Raw genomic sequence first — 27,699 nt, forward strand, 5'->3', positions numbered from 1 at the left:
TCTTTTGATGTAATATATCACAATCAGCACTACAAATCGTAGATGTCAATCTTATAAGTTTGCTACATAATAAATATATAACATAATAAATTGTAAAACACTTTTTTTTTTTTTTTTTGCAAATTTTTTATTAACTTCAGGCAAAACTGTAAGTGGAAATAATAAATTTGCTTGCTAAACATGATTGTAGTAGATGAAGCAATGCTGAGGTAAACGTCATTTTTTATCCCACGATTCAAAGGTTATTTATTTTCTGCGCAAGTAAAAAAAGAAGAAGGGAGATAGAATTTGGCACGCCCGTTTTGAGATATAGATAACTTCAAACTACGACTTAACCATTGTAAAATATAGCTATTTATTTTACGCAAGTATAAATTTTTTTGACAATTTACAATTGCAAATAAATCCGATTAAATTGTTAGTTTCTGTTGTGTTAATTGCTTTGATTGTACCATAACAGCGCAAACGTTACCGAAAAGCAAAAACAATTAGAAATCATCATAAAAGTCGTAATAAATCGCAAAAGTAATTTCTAAAAAAAAAGTTATTGCATTTTATGACCAAGTGAATACGTCGTCGTGTATTTGCAAATTATATTGCAGTAAGTGTATTTAACGAAGTATAGTTTGTATACGGGCAAAAAGTAGAAACAATTTAAGAATATCAACTAAATACATTTCAGAGAGTGGTGTTTGTGTAGTAGTTTGACGCTTTATTCTAGAAAATTAGGAAATTATTTAGCTACTTTTAAAACAAATCGTCTGCGCAATACAGTAAAAATTTTAAGTTAGTTGTATTTTTTATTACAGAAATTTAATCTAACAAACTCGTTCTATATTCACTGACAACTAACATATTTAAAAATGTCGTCTAACAAACCCGGAAGATCAAGTTATCGCAACACATTTGGCTCCCAGACTGCTTATTCAACTGCAGGTTCAAAGGGTTTCGGATCAAAAAGTTTCGGCGAGGAACCCATCACAGCCAAGCGAGTCAGTTATTCTTATTCTTCAAACACAAGCAGCAGCGGGGGTAAGTTTTGTCAATAAACTAATAATGAAAAAAGTTTGAAAATTAAATCAAAAATTTTAACTAATGCTAACTGGTTAGGTGCAGCTGGTGGAGCGGGCCTTGAAAGCAATTTTGGTGGAATGAAATTAAATGAAAAAGAAGCACTAAACGGAATCAACAACCGATTTGCTTCCTACATCGAAAAAGGTAATTACAGTTGTAAAATTTCGTATACCATCATAGACATTGTAACAATATATATTTTACATGTATTTATCCCGCTGTACTTTGCTTAAAAAATTTAACGTTTGACTTGCTACAGTTCGTTATTTGGAGGAGCAGAATAGCGCTCTTGAACGTAAAATTCGAGAAGCAAGCGCCAGAAAAACTTATGATTTGGGAGATGACAAATTGGAGAAATTGCGAAGGTTGCGCGCGCAGGTCGATGACGCAACTCTGGCCAAGGTGCGAGCGGAAATCATGCGTGACAATTTAAGAGGAGAGGGATCTGAACTAAGATGGAAGTAAGTTTTGATGCAGACGACTAAAAAAACTAAATTTTTAGGATTTTTTTATAACAATGTCGTTTATTAGAAAGATTATTCGGTGGTTATACTGTCATCAATCAAATAATGTATTTAAACAATTTGTTTTTGCCTTAGGGGACTGTAGTCCTTAAAAAACATTGACAAAAAGGTTACGACTTTTATTTGAACTGCAACCATAGTTTTACTATAGTTTGCTTAGTGCATTTTAAATTGTAATTGCAATATAAGGAGATATAATTATAACTCTATTTGCACAAAAATTAAATCTTTAATCAGTTTTTAAAAATATAAATCATGAAATCATTCTTTACACCACTTACATAGATTTAATCCACCAAAATATGTTAAAACGAATATACATTACCAAGCTAACATGAAATTTCGAGATATTGTTTATGTATCGGCTTTATGCGATTTAGCGTTTTATTGCCCTAGGCATCAGCCCAAAAAATTACTTGATTTTTATTTGAAATTGTTATACGATTTATTGAGCTTTAATTGATAATCACTTAAGGTATTCAATGGCAGATTAAATGCATTGACGTTCCAATAATGTAAATATTGTTAATGTTTTCAACGCAATTTGAAAAAAAAATTCAGAAGTTGCACGTACATTGCAACTTAAGTTATTGAGACATAAATACAAAAAACAATTGTGTTTTTGGAACGCCTAAAGGTTTATGTGATTCACATATCGAATATCTTTGGTATTTGCTTTTGATGTATTATACAATGCTCAAGGCTTTAACATGCTTAAGGCATTAACAATTTTAATTTTTCTAAGTTTTGTAATAGCACAAAAAACTATTTTTTTACTTTAAGGTTTTAGCTTGTCAAAATATTTTAATTGCAAAAAAGGCAATTATGACGTCAGTGATAATATATGACGTCATTAACACTGTTATATACTTTATTAAGATTGGACCACGAAGGTCGACTCCGAACCGAACTTGATGACGAATTGGGAAGACTTCGCAAGGACGTCGATGATGCAACAATGGTTCGAGTTGATCTTGAGAGAAAGATCGAGACACTCAGGGAAGAACTTGAGTATGGGAAAAAATTGCACTCGGAGGTGAGAAAGTTGCCTTTATCTAAATATTTAAAACAAAGTTAACACCATTTTACAAATTTTTTTTTTTATTAGGAAATCGAAGACCTTAAGGATCAAATCAAGAATCAAGGAAGCAGCGTGGAGGTTGATGGAATTGCTCCAGACGTTTCGGAGATTCTAAGGCAGATCCGAGCTCAGTATGAGTCAATTGTGCTGAAGAACAGAGATGAGGCAGAGCAATGGTACAAGACCAAGGTAAGTTAAATCTTGTACAGGCTTTCTTCATAGAATGTGATAAGTAATAGTCTTTCTTCATAGTAATAGGCTTTCTTCATAGAATGATAGGCTTTCTTTATAGAATGTGATAAATTCATAGAATGTGATAAGAATTTGATTAGTAACGCTTAACTTCAATTATATTTTACAACATTTTATTGTATGTGTTCGGCAATAAAACGATTACATCGCAAATCAATCAAAATATTTAACTTTTTATTATAGCAATAAATCACATCACAAATTAGATACCCAATACTTGAGAACTTTATTACAAGGCTCTTTGAAATACAAGCCTTTTTTTGTAAACGTCACTTTATTATCGATGTTTTTACCGTTGTCAGAGTCTTATTTCAAAGCAAATAAGATATTATCAAATGCGCTTATGAATTTATGAAAAAGTATTTTAAAATTTTTAACCTTTAAACCCCATTTCAAATGTTTTACTACAACGTACAATTACAATGCCCTTAGTTAGAAAATTCAAGTAATAGTTTATAATTATTGTCATACAAAACCTCAACATTTGACCATATAAAAATGCATTGTTTAAAATGGGATGTATACTAAAACATCAATGCCAAAATAAGTAACACATTTAACTTTCCAAAACAAAATTATTCAAATGTAGGGTAATGTATTTAAACTTACCAATGTTCAATGTACTGTTGTGTTATCTTAACAATGCAACAATTCATTTATTTCGCGATGTTTGTAGACGTGATAAATTTTCTGATTACGTTCATATCGTATGCCCCGGGCTTCAGACAAATCGGGTTACCATAAAAAAAACTTCGAAATGCCACGAGATCGTTTATGCCGAAAAACCCACGCTATTTTACTGACGTCATTTATGATACGATATGCGTACCACAAATGCGCACATTAAAAATTGTTTTAAAAAACATGTTATTTTTTGAAAATCCACAAGTGCATAAACAAAACACAATTTTAAAGAAGTTTGGCTAATTTAAAAAATCTACTAGATATAATTTCAACCACGTAATAATGTAACAATAATTTGTTATTTTTTAACAGTTTGATGATCTGGAAGAGAGAGCGAAGAGTAATATAGATGACCTGGAAAAGGTACAATCTGAGATGAATGATTACAGAAAACAAGTCACTCAGTTGGAGATGGAGCTCGAATCTTTGAGAGGATCGGTACGTTGTCTTTTTTTAAAGTTTGGGATAAATTTGTGTTTTTTTATAATATGATATTAATTATTAAAATTCATTACAATGTTATAGTTTTTTTTAAGCGTTTGTGATTTGCTTACAAGTTCTTGAGAGCAACATTTTAAAAGTTGTATAATTTTAAATATTACAACATCGATTAGTTCTTTTTATCCAACCGATTAGAATCGGATAATATTATTGACGCAATATGCCGGTCGGTGCAGATATCATGTTTATCTTAATTTCCTAAATCTGATAAGCTAACCTATGCCCGTGTATGGAGCTAAGCTAAAGTTGGTATAACAAATATACAAGGCTTAAAGACAATATCGGCGGCCTGAAGGCATTATTATGTGTCATACAGACCTGTGTAACCTTTTCCTTAAAAAAAATCAAATTTATTTACTTGAATGCGACGTGAGAAAGACATTGAAACCGCGACCTTTAACTTTGATGACCAAATTTTACTGAAATTAGATTCTTTAAATGTTTGTAAATGTCAGGCCTAATATGGTCACAAATGATATCTTAAATTTAAATAATAAACTTCAAAAAAATGTTAACAGTTACATAACTTTTTACAGAACGAGTATCTTGAGCGCAACCTAGCGGACGTCGAAAAACGATACGAAATCGAAGCTTCACGTTACCAGGCACGTGTTGGTCGCTTGGCAACCGAGGTTGACCATGCCAGTTCGGAGATGAAGCGGCATCTAGCGGAATACAAGAGATTGATGAGCGTCAAGAACTCACTCGAAAAAGAAATTCTTACGTACAGGAGACTATTAGAAGGAGAGGAAAAAAGGTAAAGTTTAAATATTTTTTGAAACTTAAGTTATCTAGCAGTTTTCCCCTTAAAAAACTTATAATAAACAACTTCTATTTAATTATTTATTTTTAATCCGTTTTAAAAAATATTGGTATGTAAATTTACCCAACGAAATACGCAATACATTAATTATTGAATCGCAGAGTTTCAAGCAGCAGTTCCAGTGATGAAAGTGATGGTGAAGATGGGTACACAAAAACAAAAACCACGAAGAAAGTGATTGTCAAAACAATTGAAACAAGGTAAGAATATTTTAAATATAATAGAAATGTTCTTGTTGCTAGATAACGTAGAGAACTAAACCAACAACAAAATCCTTTAATGGTATAGCCCCTAGCAACTGTTTTACAGAAAAGATTTATAACTTATTTAAATAAATCTGTCTTAATATTTCTTAATTTCCTTTTAATTTTTTTACACAGAGATGGAAAGATTGTGTCTTCCTCTGTTTCCGAGAAAGATGTCGCAGACGACAATGATCATTCTTCCTCTTCTTCTTCCTCTTCCTCAGAAGGATCCGACGAAGAATAAATGACGTCATGACCCCATGATGTCAACAAGTTTTTGCGTAATGATATCGATTGCTGCCTATTGCACATAATTTTAGATGTTTGTTTGCTTAGGTTAATAAACGACTGTAAAAATTGTTAAAAAAAATCCGTGATGTTAACTGAATTGTATAAAGCTATCTTTGTTCTTTAAAATGTACTGGTCCTTTTACCAAGCTTCCACGACGATAAATGTGTGGCAATTTGGATGAGTAGATATAACTTGAACGACAATGTTGTGAAAGTTGTATTGCCAAACATTTTGCAGATCACAAAGCAATTAGATGTACAAAAAGCCTTACTAAAACTATAAAAAATTGGCAATAACTTTGTAACTTGCAATTTATTAAAGCAACATTATAGATTAGCCTAAATGTAAATGTTAATTTCGAAGCTTTGTTGTATAAACTAATACTATTGTTTCACATGTGCCGAAAACGAGATTATTGCCTGACAATTGTATTGTAAAAATAAGGTAATGTAAATTGTAAGCTATCGTGCCTTAAATGTAAAATTTATCAAAACGGTTCCTTACGTTTCTAATAACTAACGTTTCACTATGTTTATAATTTTGTACACTTTGTATAGTCTTGTGGTTCGTTTATGTTAGAATGTATCAAACTTGTAAATAAAAAGATTGGTGGCTGTAAAGAATTGTTTAAGAAGGTGAAAGTCCAACGACTAAAAGGGGGGAGTCAAATTTCCCATTCACTTAAAAACCATTTTTAAATTGTCGAAGCTATTTAAAAATATCGACACCAAACAAAATGAATTACACGACAACTTCTTAAAATATATGAAACGACAATTACTCATTTAACAAGACTAAAACAATTACAAAAATACGCGGGGCCGCTAAAATATGTTTTGTTTTGGACATACAGACCACGTGATTAGTCGTGCGAAAAAATGTATAATGTCGTCAAAGCAGGTTAAACCTGATACATTGAAATACCGTGTAACTTGAATTTGAAATCAAATTCTACCGTCTAGTGGGTATTTACCTGGATGTTTTTGTCACGATAATGACGTGATGCAAGCAAAATGTGATGACGTAACAAAAAAATAAATGACGAAAAAAATTTTGCTGAGTAATTTTTAAAAACTATGAGGATGTTTAATAATAAATAAAGTACTTTCGTAGGGAGAAATCGTGAGGTTTCAACATTTTTTTTTGTAAATTATAGTTTAACAGTTTATGACACATTTTTTCGATGAATGACTTACGTTTTAAAATCCATAAAAAATAAATCAAAATTCCTTTTAAGCGCAATGGTTACAACCACGTGGTTTTTGCTCGACTCAAACCCCCTATTATTTGTTATCTTTAGAACAAGAATGAATACAAACATATTTTGTCGATGAAATACAGGTTTTTTAAAATGTTTATTTAAAGATACAAAAAAAATTTTATATTACACCAAAATTCTTTTAATTTCAGTCACCCGTTGTTTAAATTAAGTTATAACGTAAAAGAGGAAATAAAAACTGTGCCGGCGCAATCTGATGTTTATTTTATTTACTTAATGTTTAACCAATACTGAAGAATTGTTTTTTAAACTATTCTATTTTTGTTCGATACCGAGAACTCAAAAATTAACCCCTATATGTCACGGTGACTAAACAACCTAAAAAGTAGCTTGAAAAATATTTTTAACAAGCAACATTATGTAAGGTAAGACTTATAGCCTTTTCCTGGTAATTGGTAATCCTAATCACCGAGACAATTGTGCAAATAAAATCAATAAATTAATTTGTAAGTTGTTGTGATAAATTTTACGGTAAAGTCCGGATGCCAGTGTGATTTTAACTAAGTAATAGATACTAGTTTGTACGCACATTGGCGTTTTCGTAATTTAAGAGATTAGTTTTGAGTTTAATTGATTAGCCTATTAACGTAAATGCCAGTTTACTCATTGCAGTTGGATAATGCTTAAGTTATTTTATGATTCTTATGAAATCGTCATCAGAAATTTTACAAAATTTTCCAAAACAAAAAATGCACTTTTGACCCTTCGATTTTTTTACTTATTGGTTATATTAAATTTTTTTTTTTTTATAAATTAATCATAATAAATTTATTGTCTTTTTTATTACGTGACGATTAAGTTTTAAGACGCTTCACAAAAATATGTTATTTTTTGCAATTAAAAACCTTAATTTAGACCAAAATTAAGTTTGGATTTAAATAGGTTACGCACGCCTTTGCGTTATAAGAAAATCACTTAAAATACGAACTTTTCAAGAATATAATTACTGGTCAGCTCTCAAAATAAACAGCTATTAAATCCAACAAGTCAGCTTATAAGGAGAATTAGGCAAAAATCGAAGACAAAAGATTTAACCAATTAAATAGTGAATTAAACTTCTTTAAAAAGAAGTAAAAAATAAACAATTACACACCAAATACACAAACTTATAACTTACATAACTTTTAAACAAAACCTTAAAATAATCAAATTTAATTACAAATAAAACAAATATAACACCTTAATCCAGTTTATTGGCCTTAGTGTTTAGAAAAACCCCATTCTATTTGATAGGAGAAAGCGAATGCGTGCAAACTACGAGTGCCTATGTCTCATAACTCATTTCCGACGTTTAACTCAGGTTTGCGACCCAGTCTAGTCAATATTAGCCTTGTGCTAAGCCTAAAAAGACTTAACAGATTTGTCGTGACAAGCTCGTCAGAAACCGTGACGTTTGCGAGATTGTGACGTAACAATAGCGAGTCCAGAGAAAGGGCTTGTGCCTATAAAACTCGAAGGTTCGTAGTATTCGGCATTCGATTCAAAGTTTAAATATGTTAAGGAAGTGTTACGGAATCGAATATTGTCGGTTTTAAAATAAAGTTACGATGCTTACATAATTTATGCTATGTTTTTTTCATCTAGATATCTAACAAGCGAAAAAATAAGATTAATTAAATTTACGATTTTTTGAAAATATTTTTACCCATCAACGATTTACATAGCCCGGCGGGAACGAAAAGAATGCAAGTTTTTCTTTTTCTTATCTTTATTGCATCCGCATCTTCTTTTCCAGCTCCGGACACACTGCCTTCTTTAAGTCGGAAGCAAAGATCTGCGGACGAGCTTGGGGATCTCGCAAGATGGGATCCAGTCACCGCATCGGTGAGTAACAAAGTTTTTTAAAAATTTTAAATAAATTATTTTTATTTTCTATTTAAAATTGTAAATACAAAATATTCATATTTCAATGTTAAATGTTAAAGTGTAAGGCTTTTAGACATATATTTATTTGCATAGTTTTTAATATAACAACCCCTTATTTGATGTGTAAACGAAACACCCTTTGTCATGCTAAAATAGCACGGACAGATGTAACAAGTAATATTTACGCGAAAACTGTGCTATTATAAGATTTAAATTTACGAAGAACAAGTTATTTGTTAGGGCAATGAAGTGGAATATACCACAATTGTATAATAATATTCCTCAAATTTGTGTACAATTGGGGTTTCACTTTAAGTTAGGTTAAAAACAGCAATAAAGCCATTAAAAGCGCGCACTCTTTTATCCATTGAAAACACAATCAATATATTAAATTGTTATCTCGTTTCTTAAAGATTGTATTTTAACTCTAAAACATGTATTATATATACAAAAGTTTATGGTCATTTATTTCCTTCTTGTTTGCCCTTTAATTTGCCATGCCATAAGTCGTGGTGTAATTTCGGTAAAAAGTCAATATTTACACAAACGAATTTGGGCTTGCTAAATATCCAACGACCAACGACCTTTGTTATGGGTAGATCTATGCGATTCGTACGTGAGGAATGTAAGATTTTTCACAAGTTTCTAAAACGTACGCCGAATTCTACGTTTATTTTAAATAAAAATCGTACTTTAATTATTTTTTATATTTCTTACTCCTATTTTTAAAAATTGTTCGAAATTCTTTTAAGTAGGATAATAATGACAAATCGGCAGCGGTCGATTGCAAATTGACGATAGGTAGTAACATGGCGAAATTAAGCTCTATTAAACCTCACCAACGTCACGTAATGACCACTTGTTTGCAATGACCCCTTTATAAATAAGATAAGTTCACAGGCTATAAAAATATGGGTGGCATTTATTACGCACGCACGACTTTAAATTGTATTTCATAGCAGAAAAAATATTTGGGACGAACGTCAAATAACTCTAAAATCGGTGAAATATTGTATAATATTGACTATACCATGTAAATCATTTTACCTGATATTATACCTGATATTATATTGCTATTATATTGCAACAGTTATATTATATACCAATATTCTTTATTTAGTTTTAATTTCGGGTAAGTCCTTATATCACCGTGTCAAAATAACAAAGTTAACATTCATTTCTATTGTTTACTGCATAACTCAAGTGTCAAGTACACTGCCCCAATAACAACTTGAGCATAGCGACATGATATTTAGTTAACACAACATACGTGATATATTTGGAAATTAGGACTCTTTAGGTGTTAAATTAATCCTGTGGTACTCTCACATAACGTTACCAAAAAGTTAAACCGCGTTTTGCTTATGAAATTCATACTTGTTTTGTAATATTATATTGCCAAGTTGTGATATATGACTTAAACTGACAACCCATAACAAATCCTCTTTAGAGCTCATTCAAATATAAAGCATCGTGGTCTACATCGAGCAAAAACTCAAAACCTTCCATAAAAATAAGCACAAGTTTTTCAAATAAAACGCATCGATTCAGTCAAGTACTTGATGGTTTTGATTCAATCAGATTGCTCGAATCTTTAACGGGTCCAATAGAAAATCAATTTTCACAAGTTCTTGACTTCATGTCGGAAGATATAGAACATTTGACGGCAAAGTTGTCGTCAACGGGATTCGATACGTCAACACCGAAACTTGTTAAGAAAATCGCCGCACTTGGCGAGGTACAACACACGTTGTATGTTAAAGAATGCGCTTGCTTTAATTTGAATCTATTACGAAAATTTGCACATCAAAATCTATAGCATATGTAGACATGACTTTATTGCTTGATTTAAAATTTATAACAACTAATTATCACACCAACGATTTAATTCTACATCATAAATCTGATGAAAAAAAAATTTAGAACTTACTCAGAAATATAACAAAACTAGAAGAAAACTAACATTACAAATTTTAGAAAAAAATGTGCATTTGTAATTTTAATTATCTTTAATAAAACTTTTTAAACATCAACTTTGTTTTTTAGGAATACCTCGGTAGATTTGGTTACATGTCTAAAACAAAAGCAAATCGAGCAAAAATTGGAGGATTGATTGATGCAAAAAGCTTTAAAAGATCAATCAAGTAAGAATATTTCATATTTTTCAATATTTAATATTAATCCATCTTTGTATTTATATAAACCTTTTTTAATTGTACATTTTTAAACAAAAACATTTCGTTTTATAGAGATTTCCAAAGAATGGCAGGCGTAGAACCTACTGGCGAATTAAACAAAGAAACTATGAAAATGATGTCAAAGTCACGATGTGGGGTAGAGGATACTATGGGTGCATTTACAATGGGTATTGAAGGTAAATAACATGACTTCTTCCTTAAAAATATATTTATGGCCCAAATTTTCTGTTGTAAATATTATTAACTTTGACTTTAAACAATCAAATGCATCATCGGAATTCGTAAGCAACAAAAATTTAATTATATTTATCTCATATACCACATACGAATTAAATTAAGAAGTGTGATTGTTTGGTCTTGCTCGAATAACTTAGGATTATAAACATATACAAATATATTGTTGTGGTGTCAATCCCGTCTAAATTGTTTTATTAAATTTTAAACAAAGTCAACGAAGCAGACTCGAAGTTCCGTTCTAAAAAACAACAAAGAAAACGAAATAAAAGAAAAAAGGCAAGACGAGACAAAAAACGAGAAAGACATGGAAGAAGTAGGAGTAAACGATATAACTTAGAAGGTAAGTTAACACAAACAATTAAAATATAACAAAATTGACTAAACCAAAGTTAAAATTAAATTTAAAAAAAAAAAATATTTTGTAAAGGAAGCCGTTGGAGCAAAACTGACTTGAAATATATTATCAAAAACTACACACCAGATTTATCAGAAAGTCAAACTCGAGACGCCATTCAACGGTAGGGAAAATAATTTACGTTTAAAATAAACTTAAACAGTAATCACATATATAAAGCAAGCATAGGTTTAATGTGCTTACATGCAGGGCTTTTGACGTTTGGGCGAATCAAACCCCATTAACTTTTACGAGAACCAACGATCTAAACGCTGCTGATTTACAAATTGAGTTTGGACGTAGAAGTCATGGAGATCCCTACCCATTTGATGGGAAAGGTAATAAGAGTGCATTTATTAAACAAACATCCATACATGTTTAAAGTAAAAATTAATTCGAACCAAATCCAAATCAACCTGTATTTAAAACAAACTAAGCATTTAACAACACAAAAATCAAATTTCTTTTTATATAGTTGTATCAAGCAAAATCGTCACAGCTTCTGATAATTATATTCGTGACAAAATAACAATACTCATAATTTATTTTTAAACAATTTTCCTTGTAACAGGTGGAACCCTAGCCCACGCATTTTTCCCAAGCGACGGTAGAGCTCATTTTGATGATGACGAAGACTTTACATACAAAGAAAATAGAGGTAATCTATTATTTTAAAACTTATTTAAACGTTTGTTTTATTTTGAAAACCCAGTCTTGCGAGATTAATCAAGCAAAGTTTTATTTGCTGTAAGCATAAAATGCCTTCAAAATAAGTTTTAACCTTTTAACTAAAACCGCAATACATTTTTGGAACAACAACCTTATTAATGTTTCTAAATTTTTAGGAGTTAACTTGTTCATCGTTGCGGCCCACGAATTTGGTCATAGTTTAGGGTTAGCACATTCCAGTGTTTCCAACTCACTTATGGCACCATTTTACCAAGGTTATGTAAGGGACTTTGAACTTCACCCGGATGACATTGCAGCTATTCAACAATTATACGGTAGGTATTTTTTTAATTAAATTATCTATGTATAACTATGTAATAACAAACGCACTTTGATACTACCATTCTTTTTATGAAAAACTAAAGAAAATTTTAGGCAAAAAAATTTTCATATTTTATTTTAACTATTTTTTGAATTTGGTTTTAGGCAAGGAAATTAAAGTTGACGAAAGAAAAAGAAAACCAAAACCAACCAAAACACCAACGCGACCAACCAAGCCTAAAAAACCAACCACCAAACCTCGGGTAGCGGCCATGAACGTCTGTGGCAAGAACATTTCCTTTGACACTATGTTTTACGGTTAGTTTCACGTAATTTTTTTTTATTCCAAAAATAGTATAAGTAAAATTTTTATATTTATATAACCCATCTCCTTCTTTAGACCACAGGAGAAAGTGTACATATGCGTTTAAAGGAACATATTACTGGAAGTTAACCGATTATGGGGTAGCTGATGATTACCCAAGAAAGATTGGAAGGTATTGGAATGGACTTCCTGGTAACTTAAACGCTGCTGCTTATTTGTTCCCAAGCGGAAATACGTTTTTCTTTAAAGGTAATTTTACAATTTAATTTAACATTGTTGTTTATGTTAAAAAATTTACCTCTTTATACTGCCTAATATTTTAAATTCGTGAAAAAAATTATTTATCGTGAATATTTTTTAGGATCTCGGGTTTGGAAGTATTCGAAAAACCGAGTACTACTTGACGGTTACCCGAGGGACGTTAGTTACTTTAATCTTCCTCCTAGCCCTCATGCTGCAATGCAATGGAGAAGAGACGGAATGATATATTTGTTTAAAGGTAGTGCATAAACAAGTCTGTTTTAAAAAAAAAACTAATTGTTTAACTTATTGTAAATAAATTTATAAACATTACCTCAGAGTTGTAAAACTGAAAAATAGCTGTTTAGATCAAGAAAAATTTTAAGATTTCAAAACAATGTAAACTGTTAAAAATAAATTTGTTATTGATTTTCAGGAAAAAACTTTTACAGATTCTCGGAATATGGACGTAGCACGGACGTACTAGGTAGAAATGATCACACGAAAATTTCAAAATACTGGAATGGTGTTCCAAACGCTCCTGATGCGGCCATTCAGTGGAAAAATGGTACGGTTTTATAACATAAACAAATCAAATAGTATTGTAGTCTACACAGAAATTCATAGTTACAAACCAATACAATAATTTTGTCAGTATTCATTTTTTTTACCATAAAAGTAGTCACAAGAAAGGTTGTTGTTTATTTGGCTTTACAAACTAAAATAAATATTTTTTTGCTTAATTTAGGAGACACCTATGTATTCAAAAACAATGACTACTACAAGGTTTCCAACCTTGAATTTAAGGTAGCCAACAATTATCCAAAGAGTGTTAGAAAGTTTTGGGTTGGTTGTGGAAAGAAAATGAATACACAATCCAAATTAACCAAAAAAGGTAATATTAATAATTGTTCATCCTTATACAACTTCTTTTAAATTAAAAGTTATTCAATTAATATACTTATTTGTTAAAAAAATTAAAACATATTTATACGTTTAAGGTAAAAAACCTAAAGGAAGTGGAAAGAAAAAGGGAAGAAAAACAATTTCAAACACCAGAGTTAAATTAGCAAGACTTCAGTTGGCACCTTCAGCGCCACGTTAAATTAGTTTTTCAATGTCATAATTTAAAGGTGTGCCAACTATTTAAACTACAACTATTACACTTCTTTTATAAAATGCCATTTTTCTTGTCCTTTATACATTGTACGGTTTTATTTTAAATTAAGCACTGATTTTTATATAAATACATGCTCTTTTTAAATTTGCAATGGAAATGTATTACGCAACTTGCTTGAACTATACTTTACAACTTCTTTTTTTATATTATTGTATATATTGCCTTTTTTTAGTTTTGTATTATATTTATTTTATTTTTGTTTTGATTATATTCTTCAATAATTTGTGTTTACATTGTTTTGTATTTATTAAATATAAAGAACTACATAATACGAATATAAAGAGTTATATTACAAAACCCTAAAGCAACCTAAACCTAGGTCGTGTTTAAAACACTCAAAAAATTACTGTTTGAACTGTTTTTAAAGGAAAATAATTAGCTCAAACCTAAAAGGGATACCAAAATTGGTCCGAAAAACTTAATTAAATAAAAATAATGATTACTATTTTGAATTATTTTAAACCAAAAAAAATTCTGTATAGAAATCTAAAACTTTGTTTCATCGGCAAAAGATGATGTAATTGGTTTTTCGTCTTCCAAATCAACAGGAAATGTGTTTCCCTTTTTTCGAGCGTATTCATCCGCCATTTTCTGTCGCTTTTTCTGTTCAGCAAGAATTTCCTCCCTAAATGCATTCTCGTCGACGGGGACATACCTAATTCACAGTAAATTTTTAAAATAATTAAATAAAATTTAATAAGTTATAATAGCACTTACCTGGTTTCTAATTTTTTTTTTAATAAAACAGAACTAGAAGTAAACATACCTGTAAGCCAAAACAACAAACAAAATAGCGGCCACGAAAATTAGCCCTGCAAAGAGGAAAAACTCGTCAGACTGCTTTTCAAATCCTTGGGCCTCGGCAATAATAAGTACAATAATGTTTCCAAGTGATACTGTAAACAACCAAATACTCTGCAAGACTGATTTCATTGTAGGTGGAGCCTAATAAAAATAAGTCATATTTTTAAACTTTAGCTATGACCGCCAAACCTTTTAGAGAAGGTTTTAAATTAAAACGTAAAGGTCAATGTAGTTTGGCCCTTTTGTTTTAAAGCACACCTGTGTGTATGAGAATTCCAAACCAGTTATAGACAAGAATACCTCACCAACTGTTATAAGAACAAACTGAGGTATCATCCAAGCCACGTTAATTGTATTTCCGTTTAAATCTTGAACCTTAAAATATAAAAAAGAGCTAGTAAAAAATTAAATTTAAACTAACATAGACCTTTCTTCACATTTAACTAAAACAAAAGCGTTTTCTTACTACGAATATGTCGTCTTTTGTTTTGAACACCATTGAATAAACCGCACCCACAGCCAAATTAATATCGTAGGTGACAATTGGTAAGTCACTTGGTTCACCAGTATATGTAGCATTGTTGTATATTAAAACTTCAGTTCTAATACACAAATTTCACCAAAAAAAAGAAAAAAATGTAAATTTAGCAAAACTTAATAGTATAAAATATCTGTTTTCAGAAAACATGCCTAAACTTATTGATAACATTTTATTTACCTGAATTTTGACTTAAAATTTAAGAAAAAAGAATTTAACAATTACAAAAGTATTTTGAGTTAAAAATAAATTAGCATAAGATTTCGTATGAAACTTTTAACCTACCTTCCGTATGCAACATCAATTTCGTTTGATCTTCCCCTGTAGGTAACATACTCCGGTCTTTCAGGGGGATCACCGTTTGTAACCTTAAACTTTAACACAAGAGATCTTTGTGCAGCATCAACATTAATAAAAGTAAATCGACCACCACCATCTTCGGTCTTGTGGGTGACCATAGGAAACTAAAAATTAAAAAAAATAGTTGTCGTTAGTTTTGCCCTACAACATATTATTAATGGGATATATTATTTATAATTTCAAAGCTAACCTCCGCATAATTTCCATTGTCATAAACTACGTAATCAACAACATCTTCGTTTGCAACACTGCCAACAGTTATGCTTTTTTCAGCACCAGTACAATCGTCAAATGTAAAACTCGGCGAAGCTCCAGAAAAAAATGCTATGTTACTTGCCTATAAAATTTTTCCTTTTATTACTTACCTTACATATGTTGTAAATGCAAAATAATTTAAGGTGATACCTTACAATTTTAAGGAAACGTGTTCAAATACATTCTTAACTAAGTAGCAAAGAGTTTTAAATAGTTTATACTTACATCATTTGATCCGACAGTAATGTTGTTGTAAATATCATTTTGAAATTTTACAGGGCAGTCGTCCGCATTAATAAATCTAACTCCATACTGGTATGATAGAGGGAGGGGTGTCAATGTTTTCTACATACAAAGTATTAGCAATTTTTAACCTCAAAAAAATCTAACTTAATTTTGTATAACCATATTTATTGTTAATGAAATCTTTATTTGACTTTTAGCTCTTACGTCTATTTCTATTTGTAAAAGAGCAGCAGCAATGAATGACAACCCAGCCAAAATAAGTCCAACCGTCATTCTTCTCAGTGGTGGAAAGGGGATTTTGTAATGACGCAAAAATGGATAAAGCGTTGCCTCAAACAACGGGATCAGTGTGACAATAAGAAGTGGATTAAGTACCTCGACTTGATCCGGTTTAATTAAAATCGATCCCTTTATGAGAAACCATAAATTAAATTAACAATAAATAATTTACGTTTAATATTAGTTAAAGCACTTACCAAATATCCGTTGGTTTGAATAGCTTGAAGAGTCCACCTTGATCCTTGTTGATCGAATAACGCCCAGAAAAATGGAAGGGGAATATACAAAACGAGAACGTTTAAAACATATTTCGTATCACGGATCAATTTAGGCTTAAAAATTAAAATACGTTTATTTAAGTGCAAACAATAAGGTATGTACAGATATATATATTTACCGCTGATCCAGAATAATCCAACCAATGTTCCATTGTTCTTTCTTTTTTTGGCGTGTTCCATTTGTTCTTACAACCTAAGTAAATACATTTGCAAACCTTTGCAAAAATACTGCCCTCTGGTGGATAAATCGTGTAATATCTGGATCCAAGAACGAACAAAACTAAAAAAAATCTTGTTAAAAAATGATGTAAACAAAACAAAAAATTTTGCCCAAGCTTTTAGATTAAGGTTGCCTATATATCTAAATAAGTCTTTGATTTAAACAATTAATTATCAAAGGTAAATAAAAAAAATAAATCGTTAATCATACTTGTAGCGACCACCATCAAAGCCCCAGGAACTCCGAAAGCAAGAGCGTAACATTCGTCAAACTCAGGTCCGGTCTCGCCCGGGTAACAATCAACATCTGCCCGGAATATTGGGGTGACAAAAGTTGAAATTAGACTTCCAGCATTAATGGCAAAGTAGAACAGGGAAAAGAATTGCTTACGAACGTAAACCTTTATAACAGTAAAACAGTTAGAATTTAACGACAGTTTAACGACCAGCTACTATTTTTAATTTTAACAATAACGATAATACATTAAATGTTTTGTTATTTTTATTACTTTTATTTTTATTTAGTTGAGGATAAATGATTTTTTGCCTCCGAAATCTAACTTTATTTTAAAAAAGAGCACTTTATACAACTTTTAAATATAAGTTTAAAAAACAAGTTTTACATCATCAGGGGGAAACTGATCTCCTCCAAACGCCGAAACACATGGCTTGATTCCACCACTTCCAATTGCAATAAACAACAAGCCAGCCATAGATAAGACACTGCAGAATAATTTAAGGTTATTATGAAATTTTAAACTAATAAAACAAAATTTCTATTTTTACATAAAACGGACAAATCCAACTTAAACTGTAGACTGTAGTTAAAACAAAAAAGATTGATATCTTACACGTGAGCAGTTTGTGAAGGAACATAGGGTATAGATCCAATTGTTTTAACCAAATGACCGAACACATACACTATAGACAGATACAAAATGGTCTTGTATTTTCCCAAGTAAGAGTCCGCCAATATAGCACCAAACAGAGGAAACAGATATACGAGAACAGTAAAGGCATGGTAGATGGCTGTCGATGTGTCGTCGTCCCAGTGCAGATAATTTCGAAAGTATAAGAGCAAAACAGCTGAAAAAAATTTAACACAAAAACTTTTAAAATTTTTTATGTCAACCCCTTCTAAAAATAATAAAAAAAATATGTTTTCAACGATAATTTATTGACCCATGTTAATTTAAATATAACACTTTAACATAAATTTATTTAAATAAATAAAAACAAAACTACAAAAATGTTTATATATTTACATCGCATTCCATAATACGAAAACCTTTCGCAAAACTCATTTCCGACAATGAAGGAAACATGTTTTGGATATCTATCCCATGATTCCTATAAAAGCACAAAAAATAATATTTAATTAATATCAGCCTACGCTTAGTTTTATTTTATGAAAGAAACTAGTTGATCTTATTCTATGTAGTCGTAATGTTCAGATAACAATCTAGTAAAATTTTAATATGTATTTTACTGTCATACGTAATTCCATATCATGTGCAAACAAATTAACAAAAGTGTCTGAATTTAACAATAAAATACTGCAAAATTAGCAAAAAAGCCTTTTGCAAGTAAAAACTTTTCCAAGTTAATATTCTAATATCAATTTAAAGAGTAAATTTATTACATATACATATAAAAAAAAGTTTGACAATCATATCAGAATATACTGTAACATATTTATTAGTTTCAATTTTTACATTCCAGATTTTTTACTAGTTGCAACTTTTTATAAGCTCAAATTTTTTGTCTTTGAAACCGGCAAAGGCAATCACAAATGGGCATCTTATCAATTAAAATTTAAATTAGTAAAACATATATCATTATTCCAATAAACTTACCGAGCATGTTAGTTTTTCTTCCAATTCTACTTCGGGTGTTTCCTGTGATTCGTGGGAAGACGACCCTACACGAATATTTATATTTTAAAACACAATGTTTTGTATCTTACTTATCTCATATCCTGAACAGTCTTTTGACAAACTTTTATTGGGAAGTTAAGTTTAATTTTTAGGCTACTTTACTTAAACAAGTATAACTTTTTATGCCTAATTCTTTTTGCGTTCAGTTTTTTACGTTTTAAAAATATACAACTTAGCCTAAAGACTTTATTTATTAAACTATTTTATTTCTAAAGCTTTAAATCAAGCATTCCAGAATTTGGCAACTAAAGGCATTTGTATCCAAACTAAAATGCGTTGAAATTACAACAGAAAAGCGCAAAGCGTCGGATTTTTTTATTTTGCTTTGCCTGGAGTTTTGATTATTTTTTCCGTTCTACGTTTTTTTGTGCAGCACCGATTTTAGATTGATTTTAATTAAGCGAAATTGGTAAAATAATTATTTGTGATATATTTAAACGTACGTTTTTTTAAATGATCAACAATATAAAATTCGATATGTACTAAAACAGAATTTTTTCCAAAAAAATGTTGGTAATAATAAATACATTGGCAATTACAAAACGTAACTACTATATAGGGATTAATATGATATTTGATTTTAAAATTTGCAAAAATTTTGATATATTTATAAAATGTTCATATTTTGTTACATTCAAATATTTAAAAAAAATTTATGTAAAATTTTTTTTTGCTGTAACCCAAATTTTCAAGTTTTTAGTTTTTTACTTACCTTTAGATGAAGTACTATTTTTTCTCTTCTCTGACATAATTTATTATCCGTATTATCCAAAATTTATTTGTATTTTAATACAAACACTAATAGATAAATAAAGATTTCAATGCGCCAAGTTAGTTTTACATGTATCTATAATCGATTTAAAAAAAAGGTTAACCAAATTTTAATATCATAAAAATGTATACTCTGTTCCTTAATATTAAAACGCCCAAATAATATTATGTTACCCTTGGCAAAATTACATTCGCGTCGTAAATTACAAAAAAACAATGTGTGCATTAAATAGCAAAATTACGACATCGTAAAACCTAATAAAATACACCATACTAAGATGTACCTAAAAAGGTTATTAAAAACTGTAAGACAACAATTTAATGGGCAAAACATAAAATCGCATTTAATTAGCTATGTAGTTTTAATAACTTAAATATCCAGCTGACTTGCATCTACAAATTCCAAATAAATTGCTTTCAATCAGGAAACATAATTTTATATTATGAGGAAAAAAGAGAGGTCAAATAATTCTTCATTTGCGTACACGTATACGTAAGTAAAGAAGAATTTTTGATTTTTAATAAATTCTTATCTCTTAAAGAGATTGGTATGTAAATTGCGCAACGCAGAACTAAACTTTTGTTCGCCTTTTTCGCACAATAATTGCCAAAATGCAGTTCCCATACGTAAATGTTTTATGGTAATGTTTGATTACCAAACAATATGCGTGCAAGGTACGCTGTGTGTTTAAACTTCTATAAATTAGGGCTGTCGACCTATGGAACAGCAAATATTTGCTTCAAAATTTTGACAGAAAGCAAACAATTTCTTATGCAGAAAAACAAACCTTGTTGTTAAACAGCCTTTAAAAACATTTACGATAATAAGAGGCAATAAAAAAAGAAAAAATATTTTCTAAATTAATAAAAATTTACAAACTTTAAAATATGTGATTATACATTTTACAGATTGAAAATTTTTAAAATTACATTTTTATTTTTAAATTAGTACCCAATAAAAATACGTCATTAATCCACTAATTTAAAACTCTGTTTCGTGATCAAATCCATCGTTCAAGTTTCCAGTCGGAGCCTCTTTCTCCTCCTCCATGATCTTCTTTTTGTCTTCTGTAATCGTTAAACTGGAATCTTCATCGTCATCATCCCCAGTTTCGACAAACTCGCTTTCATCGACGTATTTGTAGCGGATCGCAAGGAAAACAAAAGCAATCAAGGCAACTCCAATCAAACCAGCAAAAAGGAAATACTCGTCGGCCTGTCATTTTAAATTAAATAAAAGAGTTAAATATTCCCAGTTTGCATTTTTGCTGTTAATACATTTTGTAATAGGTATACATTATTTACGTGATTGCAGTTTTGCGTTAAATAATTTTGTTTCAAGCCTTTATTAAGCAACTTAAAAGACTTTTATCAACTTTTTAGATTATAATGTGATGCTTTAATTTTTATCTTAAACACATACAAGGTCACTCATTACCTGATTAGGAACGAACTTAGCTTCTGCAATGATAAGCACTATGATATTGCCTATCGACACAGTTAGCAACCAAAAGGAAGAGAGTACAGACTTCATGCTAATGGGCGCCTATTAAAATAAAATAAAAAAAATTAAAACGTTTATTTATTTAAATTTAATTTTTAATTTATACCTGAGAATAGGAAAACTCTAATCCCGTAACAGAAAGAAAAACTTCACCAAGGGTAATAATAAAAAACTGCGGAATCATCCAGAAAATATTGACGTCGCTGTAGTACACGTCGGTGTATTCATCCCAAAGTAAAGTTTCTTCATCCGTGGGCACTAAAGGATTCTTCGATCGTAGCACCAATGTATATATACCACCTGTATTCACTGTGTATGGTACCTGTACTATGTCTCCATTATTTAAAGTCACTTTCATTTCAAATCTGCAAAAATGTCAACATTTAATAGTCTAAAAAAATGAAAACAAAAAATTCACAAAATTTTTCCCTTTAAAATTTTTTTTCTTTCATACACTTTAATGTAATAAAAGGCTATCAATTTATATGAATATATATACCACAAATATATAGATAGTAACAATTATCTTACGTCCCTCGTTCCTTAACATTAAAGTCTTTCTGTATTTGATTACTTGCAAGTTTCATTGGCTCATTAGTAATTGCGTTAGGGAGTTGTATTGTAATATTTTCATTTAATGCATTGAAAATACTAAAAAATAAAACATATAAAACATGTTTAAATTTTATTTTAATATTTTACCCTAAAAAAATATTTTATTTCTTAAATAAATATTTTAACGCACCTGATTATTCCATTTCCACTGTCTGATTTTTTTGTTGTGTGGAAGCCCTGCCAATAAATAAAGAAATTAAGAATTTTTATATAGAAATTTTATTCAAAGCAACTTACGGAGTAACTTTTCAGTCCATCTGTTCCCCTACTTATTATAAAGTCCATAGCATGATCCCCTTGCATAACGAAGTCTTCTGTATAGTCAAGATTTTCACAGCCATAATTTATCGGTTCTGTTACTGGGTGAATTAGCCATTCCTTAGACTCTGTGGCCTTAAACAGAAACAAAATATAACTAAAATTTATGAGCAATATTACATTTATTCGACAGATATTTTTTATTTAATTAAAATAGGCCCATTTCACCCAAAAACAATACATTTTATTTATAAAATAAACGCTTTTAAAAAAAAGAACATGAAATAGTTCTGCAACAAAATATAAAAAATTATTAACTTACATTGCCAGGATATAAAACATTTGGGTAACTTCCCGCACTTCCTTCGATAACATCTTCAGCAGTCCACTGCGGATATATCGTCGAGTTATAATACATATTACAATCTGCAGCGTTGATAATCCGTAAACTTGATTGGTCTTCTGCATCAGGAATCTTGGTCAGGTTAACCTTCAAAAAAAATATGAGTGATAAAATCTTGCATCCCGAAAAATGTGAATTCAAAGCATTTTCGCCTTAATGAAGCTAATACACTTAATGGTAATAGCTGTGACAAGCTTTTATATATTTAAAAAAATAATTTATGATTCATATAAAATTATTTTTTTTGAATATTTATATTGTTTATCATTTGAGATATTGGTTTGTTTGTAAAATTCAAAAATAAATAAAATAGGTCGAATGTAGCTTTTTTACTTACGTCGACCATAAGTTGAACTAAACCTGCAACAACAAATGAAAGTCCGGCTAACAACATCCCTGCTGACATTCGGCGCAATGGACTAAACATTTAAAATTGCAATAAAAATACTTTTTTTTAATGAAAATTGCCATCAATATATTGATGAATCAATATCACAAAAAAATGTTAGGTTACCTGAAATTGATCTTAAATTTGTCGAGACAAGGATATAAAGTAACTTCAAACAAAGGAATTAAAGTCACGATAATAAGAGGATTACAGATTTGCATTTGATCCGGAAGAATTCGAATAGAACCCTGCATAAAAGTTAATTGTTTCAATTTTTATCTAAAAGATTTAAGGTAGCTCATAAAAAACTAAAGTTATTACCTAGTCAAGAAAATGTTAAATTTGTTTGAAATTAAACTGAACTAAACTTAATGAATTTATATAACAATTTAAATACCCATATTTACCACATATCCGTTCATTCTAACAGCCTGTAACGTCCATCTAGAACCTTGTTGATCGAATAAAGCCCAAAACACGGGAAGTGGAATGTACAAAACCAGGATTCTAAGGACGTATTTAATTTCTTTCAATAATCGACGCTGTATATCAAAAATAAATTGGGGACAGTTTTTACAACAAAAACTAGAATTAAAATAAGGTTGTAAAATTTTAGGAAAAAGCAAGCCAAATATTGTTAAATAGTTTAAAGTCCAAGCCATAATGCCATGTCATTGATGTGGGTATATTATTCCAACACCTTAAAGGATTCATTTACTTTTATTTAATTTCACAAATGTGCTTACATCGTACACCTTTGTAATCAAACACAGTTGTTTGTGAATAACGATTTACGCTTACGTTTACAAAAGGCTCGTTAATTAAACAATATAACTAAAATTTTAAAAATAATAAACAAATATCTTTATAGTGAAACAATTACAATACATGTCCTGGCTAATTTACAAACACTAATGCTAAGCAAACAAGCACGTGATACAAAGTTACATCTAAAATAAATATTGTAAATAAATTAAATGCGATATTGTGGTTCGATCAAAAAGATTTGTTAATGATTTGTAAATGATAAAACCTTAATTAATCACCCCGTGTTCAGCTTCCGCATAATCCAACCAATGTTCCCTTGTTCGTTGTTTACTGGGTGTGTTCCATCTTACCCTTATTGCACACTATGGTAATTTAACGTATAAAAATTTTAACTGGATTTTAAATGCAAATTCTTTGACTTTAAAATGCAAATTTTTTTGAATTTAAACGTCAATGCTAAGATCAAAATATTATTGTTGTTTTAAAAAGTTCTTACCGCGATTGCCTTTGTGACTTTAAGAAAGATGTTTCCTTGAGGTGGAATGACTTTGTACCATTTTGTGCCAAACAAAAATGCGACTTAAAAATAAATTTTAAAATTAACATATTTAAAAAAACATATTTACTTTTTACATTATATATTTAAAATAAACTACAAAACGTAAAAAACATTTTAAAAACGTCACAAAACTTTGATTTTTTGTTTCTACTAAAATAGAAACAAAGTTAAACAATACTACCTAAACAGAAAATTTTAATTAATAAACACATATATATAATAAAAACATAATTAAAATATTAACTTACTGACAGCAACAACCATAAGGGCTGCGGGAATTCCAAAAGCAAGAGCATAACATTGGCCTCCAAAGCAAACGACCTCGTCTAAAAAATTAAAAAAAATATTTTAAATTTTTATAATAACTTTCTAAAAAAATAAAAAATATAAAAATTTTTAAAAACAAAATAAATAAATAAGTTCACAAATTTTTTTGACAAAGCAAACAACAACGTAATGTAAAAATTGTCAAAAAATTAAATTTTTTACTAAAAAATGATTAAACTTGCCTCTGATAATTGGTGAAATAAAAGTCGAAACTAAACTGCCAGCGTTAATGGCAAAGTAAAACAACGAAAAGAAACTACGTCGATATTTTTCCTAATAAAATTGAACAATATTAACTTAATAAATAATTTTAGGTATTAAATATATGTTAATATAATAATATTTTTATTACTTGTTCAATTTCAAACTGGTCACCACCGAAAGCAGAAACACAAGGTTTAATTCCACCAGTTCCAACTGCGATAACGAATAGTCCCAAACACGATAATATTCTATAACAAAAGTTAACAAACAAATAAAAAAAAAATAATACGGCTTGCACAATAAAGAATGTTGACGATATAGTCATGTAATATATAAATTTAAATTAAATGTTAACTTACATATGAACAGTTAGGTCTCCAAGTGGGTTAATTGATCCCATCATGTTCAGGATCATACCAATACAATACACCAGTGAAAGCCATAAGATCGTCCTGGAATACAAAACAAAAAATTTTACTACCGTTGACATTTTTAAAATGGTTTTGTTTAGCAGTTAACTTACTTGTACTTTCCCCACCAACTGTCCGCAATTATAGCGCCAAATAGGGGAAATAAGTAAGCAAGCACAGTAAAAGCGTGATAAATGGCAGTAGAAGTGTCTTCGTCGAACATTAAGTAGCTGTTTAGATAAAGGACCAAAATTGCTAAAAGACAAAATTAAAGCAAAATCGTTTAGAATACGCCCATGTTTGTTAAAGTTTACGTTAAACTTAGTGTACTTTAAAAAATGGTCACATGTAATGTCAAGTATAATACATAAATCTAGCTTTAATTTAGAAAAATTCGAAAAAGAAATATAATTAATAAACGCAGTAAACTTACTTCGCATTCCATAGTACGAATAACGTTCGCAAAATTCGTTTCCAAGAATAAAACCAACACATTTTGGATATCCTTTCTGTTAAAAATAAACATAAATATATTACAAAAAAAAATCATGTGGTTTATCATTTAAAAAATATAGAATTACTTACATAAAAACAAATAATAATAATACCAAACAGTGCAACCAGAAAGCTAACATTATAAAACCAAATTAATTAAACAAACCAGTTCAGCTTTAAGCAATTTTGCTTTTTCTTTTAAAGATCTTTTATTTTCGACATGGTTTAAACCCAAATCTTGTTCTATAAGAGGCTCTAATTCGTTACTATCTAACCCATTGTCCGGCATATCAGACCACCCTCAACCCTCACTAAGTTACCCAAATTATATAACTATCAAATGCGCCGAGTAATAGATATGAAACTGACTATTAAAAATGCATTACAATATGCTTGCACGTTATGGCCCATACGAAATATCTAAATCATAACTTCCCTTAACTGCGGAAAGGATTAGACTCGTATATGCCAATCATTTCATAGAAAATTTCCTACGCAACAATAAGACACCTGAAATAAAAGCTGTACATAAAATTGAAACTTAGTTTCTTAATATAACAACATCATTTTAAGATAATAATAACGTTTAAGATATTCATAATGCTATCTATAGGTTTTTATTATAAGATATTCCTAAACAGTGAACAGCTAAAGCGCTAACGTTTTAAGCATGAACAACATTTTACAACTATACTAACTCTAAAAACCATCACAGATTTATATAACATAACATAATAGGAAACCCTTAAGTAGGTTTGCAGTGCTTAAAAATAACAAAATCTTGACACGTTTTCTCTGTTTTTGTTTTGAGGTAGACGTTACGTCAAATCGCCGATGGGTATCCAACTCTAATATTATCGTTTATCCTCGTTTACTATTGCTTGGTTTAAATTTATATCTAACATTCTAGTAAAGCGTGAATATATTATATTCCAAAAAATTACAACTAATTAGTTTTTAACTAAAATTATAGCTTTTTACCACCGGTTGTTCTATTTCCATTTCTTCGACATCACCTGAATTATAATTTATTAAATTTAAATTTTTGTTTTAAAAAATAACTTAAAAAAATTAAAGTTTAATTTTACCCTTTTTCTTATCTTCTTTCTCATTGGACATTTTTAAACCTGGTTTCAACTAATTTAAGCTAAAAATAAACTACTTTGACGAAAAAAAATTGTTTAATGATATCTCTATAAAAATTTTTAAAAAAAAATAGTTGTAAGATACGTTTACCTAAAATATAATAAAACTCATTAAAATATATTGTAACAAAACGATCTTTTAATATTTATTCTATCGATTTTTTGAATTTGTTTAAACATGTATTTGTTTTATTTATTTGTTTCCACATAACATATATAGTTTAGTTGTTTCTAACACACAACATATATAGTTTTTTTGATTGAAACAGAAAATTAACAAAACGGTAGACCTATACATAATAATAACCGAATCTGGCTTAGTATTAGAACTAATTTATGGTTTTATACTATAACTGTGCAAAAATCTAAAAATAAAATATGTCGTAACAAAAATTCAGTCATTATTGCAGTTCGATTTGTACTGTAAATCATTCAGCCTCTCCTTACATAAATGTTAATCAAATAAGCAAGAAACTTATCTAGCGCTCCGTTATATTTCATCAGCATTTTCTTTTTGCAACCTGATAAGAAATAAATATTGAACTTAATCGCTATAAAATACACAAGCGCTCTGTAAACCAATTAATTAATTAATAACCGTACTTCAAGAAAAAGGTAAGTTGGCAACGAAAATTCTTATTAGCATCCTTATGGTTGTTAAAAACATAATTTTAACGAAATCAAAAAAGCATATTGTGTACTTAAACCTTTAAACCTGGTTCAAAAGTTTAAGATTTACAAGCGACATAAT

The 27,699-nt window shown here is 29.6% G+C and overlaps 4 protein-coding genes across 5 annotated transcripts; 2 read left to right on the plus strand and 2 right to left on the minus strand.

The window, feature by feature from the left end:
• The first annotated feature begins 813 nt into the window (after positions 1-813).
• LOC145743775 (glial fibrillary acidic protein-like) lies at positions 814-6,093 on the plus strand. Its single transcript, XM_082561818.1, has 9 exons — positions 814-1,032; positions 1,111-1,218; positions 1,334-1,535; positions 2,478-2,634; positions 2,707-2,868; positions 3,928-4,053; positions 4,653-4,873; positions 5,041-5,139; positions 5,320-6,093. The coding sequence occupies exons 1-9, from the start codon at positions 864-866 to the stop codon at positions 5,426-5,428; spliced, it is 1,353 nt and encodes a 450-aa protein (XP_082417944.1). The 5' UTR covers positions 814-863; the 3' UTR covers positions 5,429-6,093.
• Positions 6,094-8,343: 2,250 nt separating this feature from the next.
• LOC145742015 (matrix metalloproteinase-19-like) lies at positions 8,344-14,570 on the plus strand. 2 transcript variants are annotated; one of them, XM_082559748.1, is made up of 15 exons: positions 8,344-8,579; positions 10,072-10,359; positions 10,668-10,765; positions 10,871-10,995; positions 11,268-11,396; positions 11,484-11,574; positions 11,661-11,788; positions 12,022-12,108; positions 12,296-12,454; positions 12,606-12,758; positions 12,841-13,014; positions 13,127-13,264; positions 13,442-13,573; positions 13,754-13,900; positions 14,007-14,570. In XM_082559748.1, exons 1-15 carry the CDS (start codon positions 8,439-8,441, stop codon positions 14,108-14,110), a joined length of 2,094 nt encoding a protein of 697 aa, XP_082415874.1. In that variant the 5' UTR covers positions 8,344-8,438; the 3' UTR covers positions 14,111-14,570. The 2 variants fall into 2 exon arrangements, with proteins under 2 accessions (XP_082415874.1, XP_082415875.1); XM_082559749.1 differs by lacking the exon at positions 10,072-10,359 and having other exon boundaries at positions 14,007-14,566.
• Positions 14,571-14,671: 101 nt separating this feature from the next.
• LOC145742269 (solute carrier family 15 member 2-like) lies at positions 14,672-19,949 on the minus strand. Its single transcript, XM_082560052.1, has 16 exons — positions 19,814-19,949; positions 19,021-19,085; positions 18,430-18,514; positions 18,016-18,250; positions 17,788-17,887; positions 17,376-17,565; positions 17,065-17,225; positions 16,865-16,999; positions 16,593-16,796; positions 16,368-16,487; positions 16,078-16,224; positions 15,813-15,991; positions 15,456-15,591; positions 15,248-15,364; positions 14,952-15,130; positions 14,672-14,840 (listed from the first exon to the last, which is right to left on the minus strand). Exons 1-16 carry the CDS (start codon positions 19,848-19,850, stop codon positions 14,672-14,674), a joined length of 2,259 nt encoding a protein of 752 aa, XP_082416178.1. The 5' UTR covers positions 19,851-19,949.
• A 433-nt stretch (positions 19,950-20,382) lies between these two features.
• Positions 20,383-26,543, minus strand: LOC145743494 (solute carrier family 15 member 2-like). Its single transcript, XM_082561466.1, has 19 exons — positions 25,970-26,543; positions 25,742-25,817; positions 25,422-25,563; positions 25,258-25,350; positions 25,047-25,146; positions 24,877-24,967; positions 24,616-24,693; positions 24,305-24,387; positions 24,087-24,170; positions 23,448-23,582; positions 23,167-23,288; positions 22,990-23,071; positions 22,572-22,739; positions 22,229-22,384; positions 22,122-22,168; positions 21,908-22,027; positions 21,483-21,741; positions 21,311-21,418; positions 20,383-21,088 (listed from the first exon to the last, which is right to left on the minus strand). The coding sequence occupies exons 1-19, from the start codon at positions 26,090-26,092 to the stop codon at positions 20,855-20,857; spliced, it is 2,301 nt and encodes a 766-aa protein (XP_082417592.1). The 5' UTR covers positions 26,093-26,543; the 3' UTR covers positions 20,383-20,854.
• Between the last annotated feature and the right edge of the window lie 1,156 nt (positions 26,544-27,699).

Source organism: Corella eumyota, chromosome 2 (genome assembly GCF_963082875.1).
Source record: "Corella eumyota chromosome 2, kaCorEumy4.1, whole genome shotgun sequence".
In the NCBI taxonomy this organism is placed as follows: Eukaryota; Metazoa; Chordata; class Ascidiacea; order Phlebobranchia; family Corellidae; genus Corella; species Corella eumyota.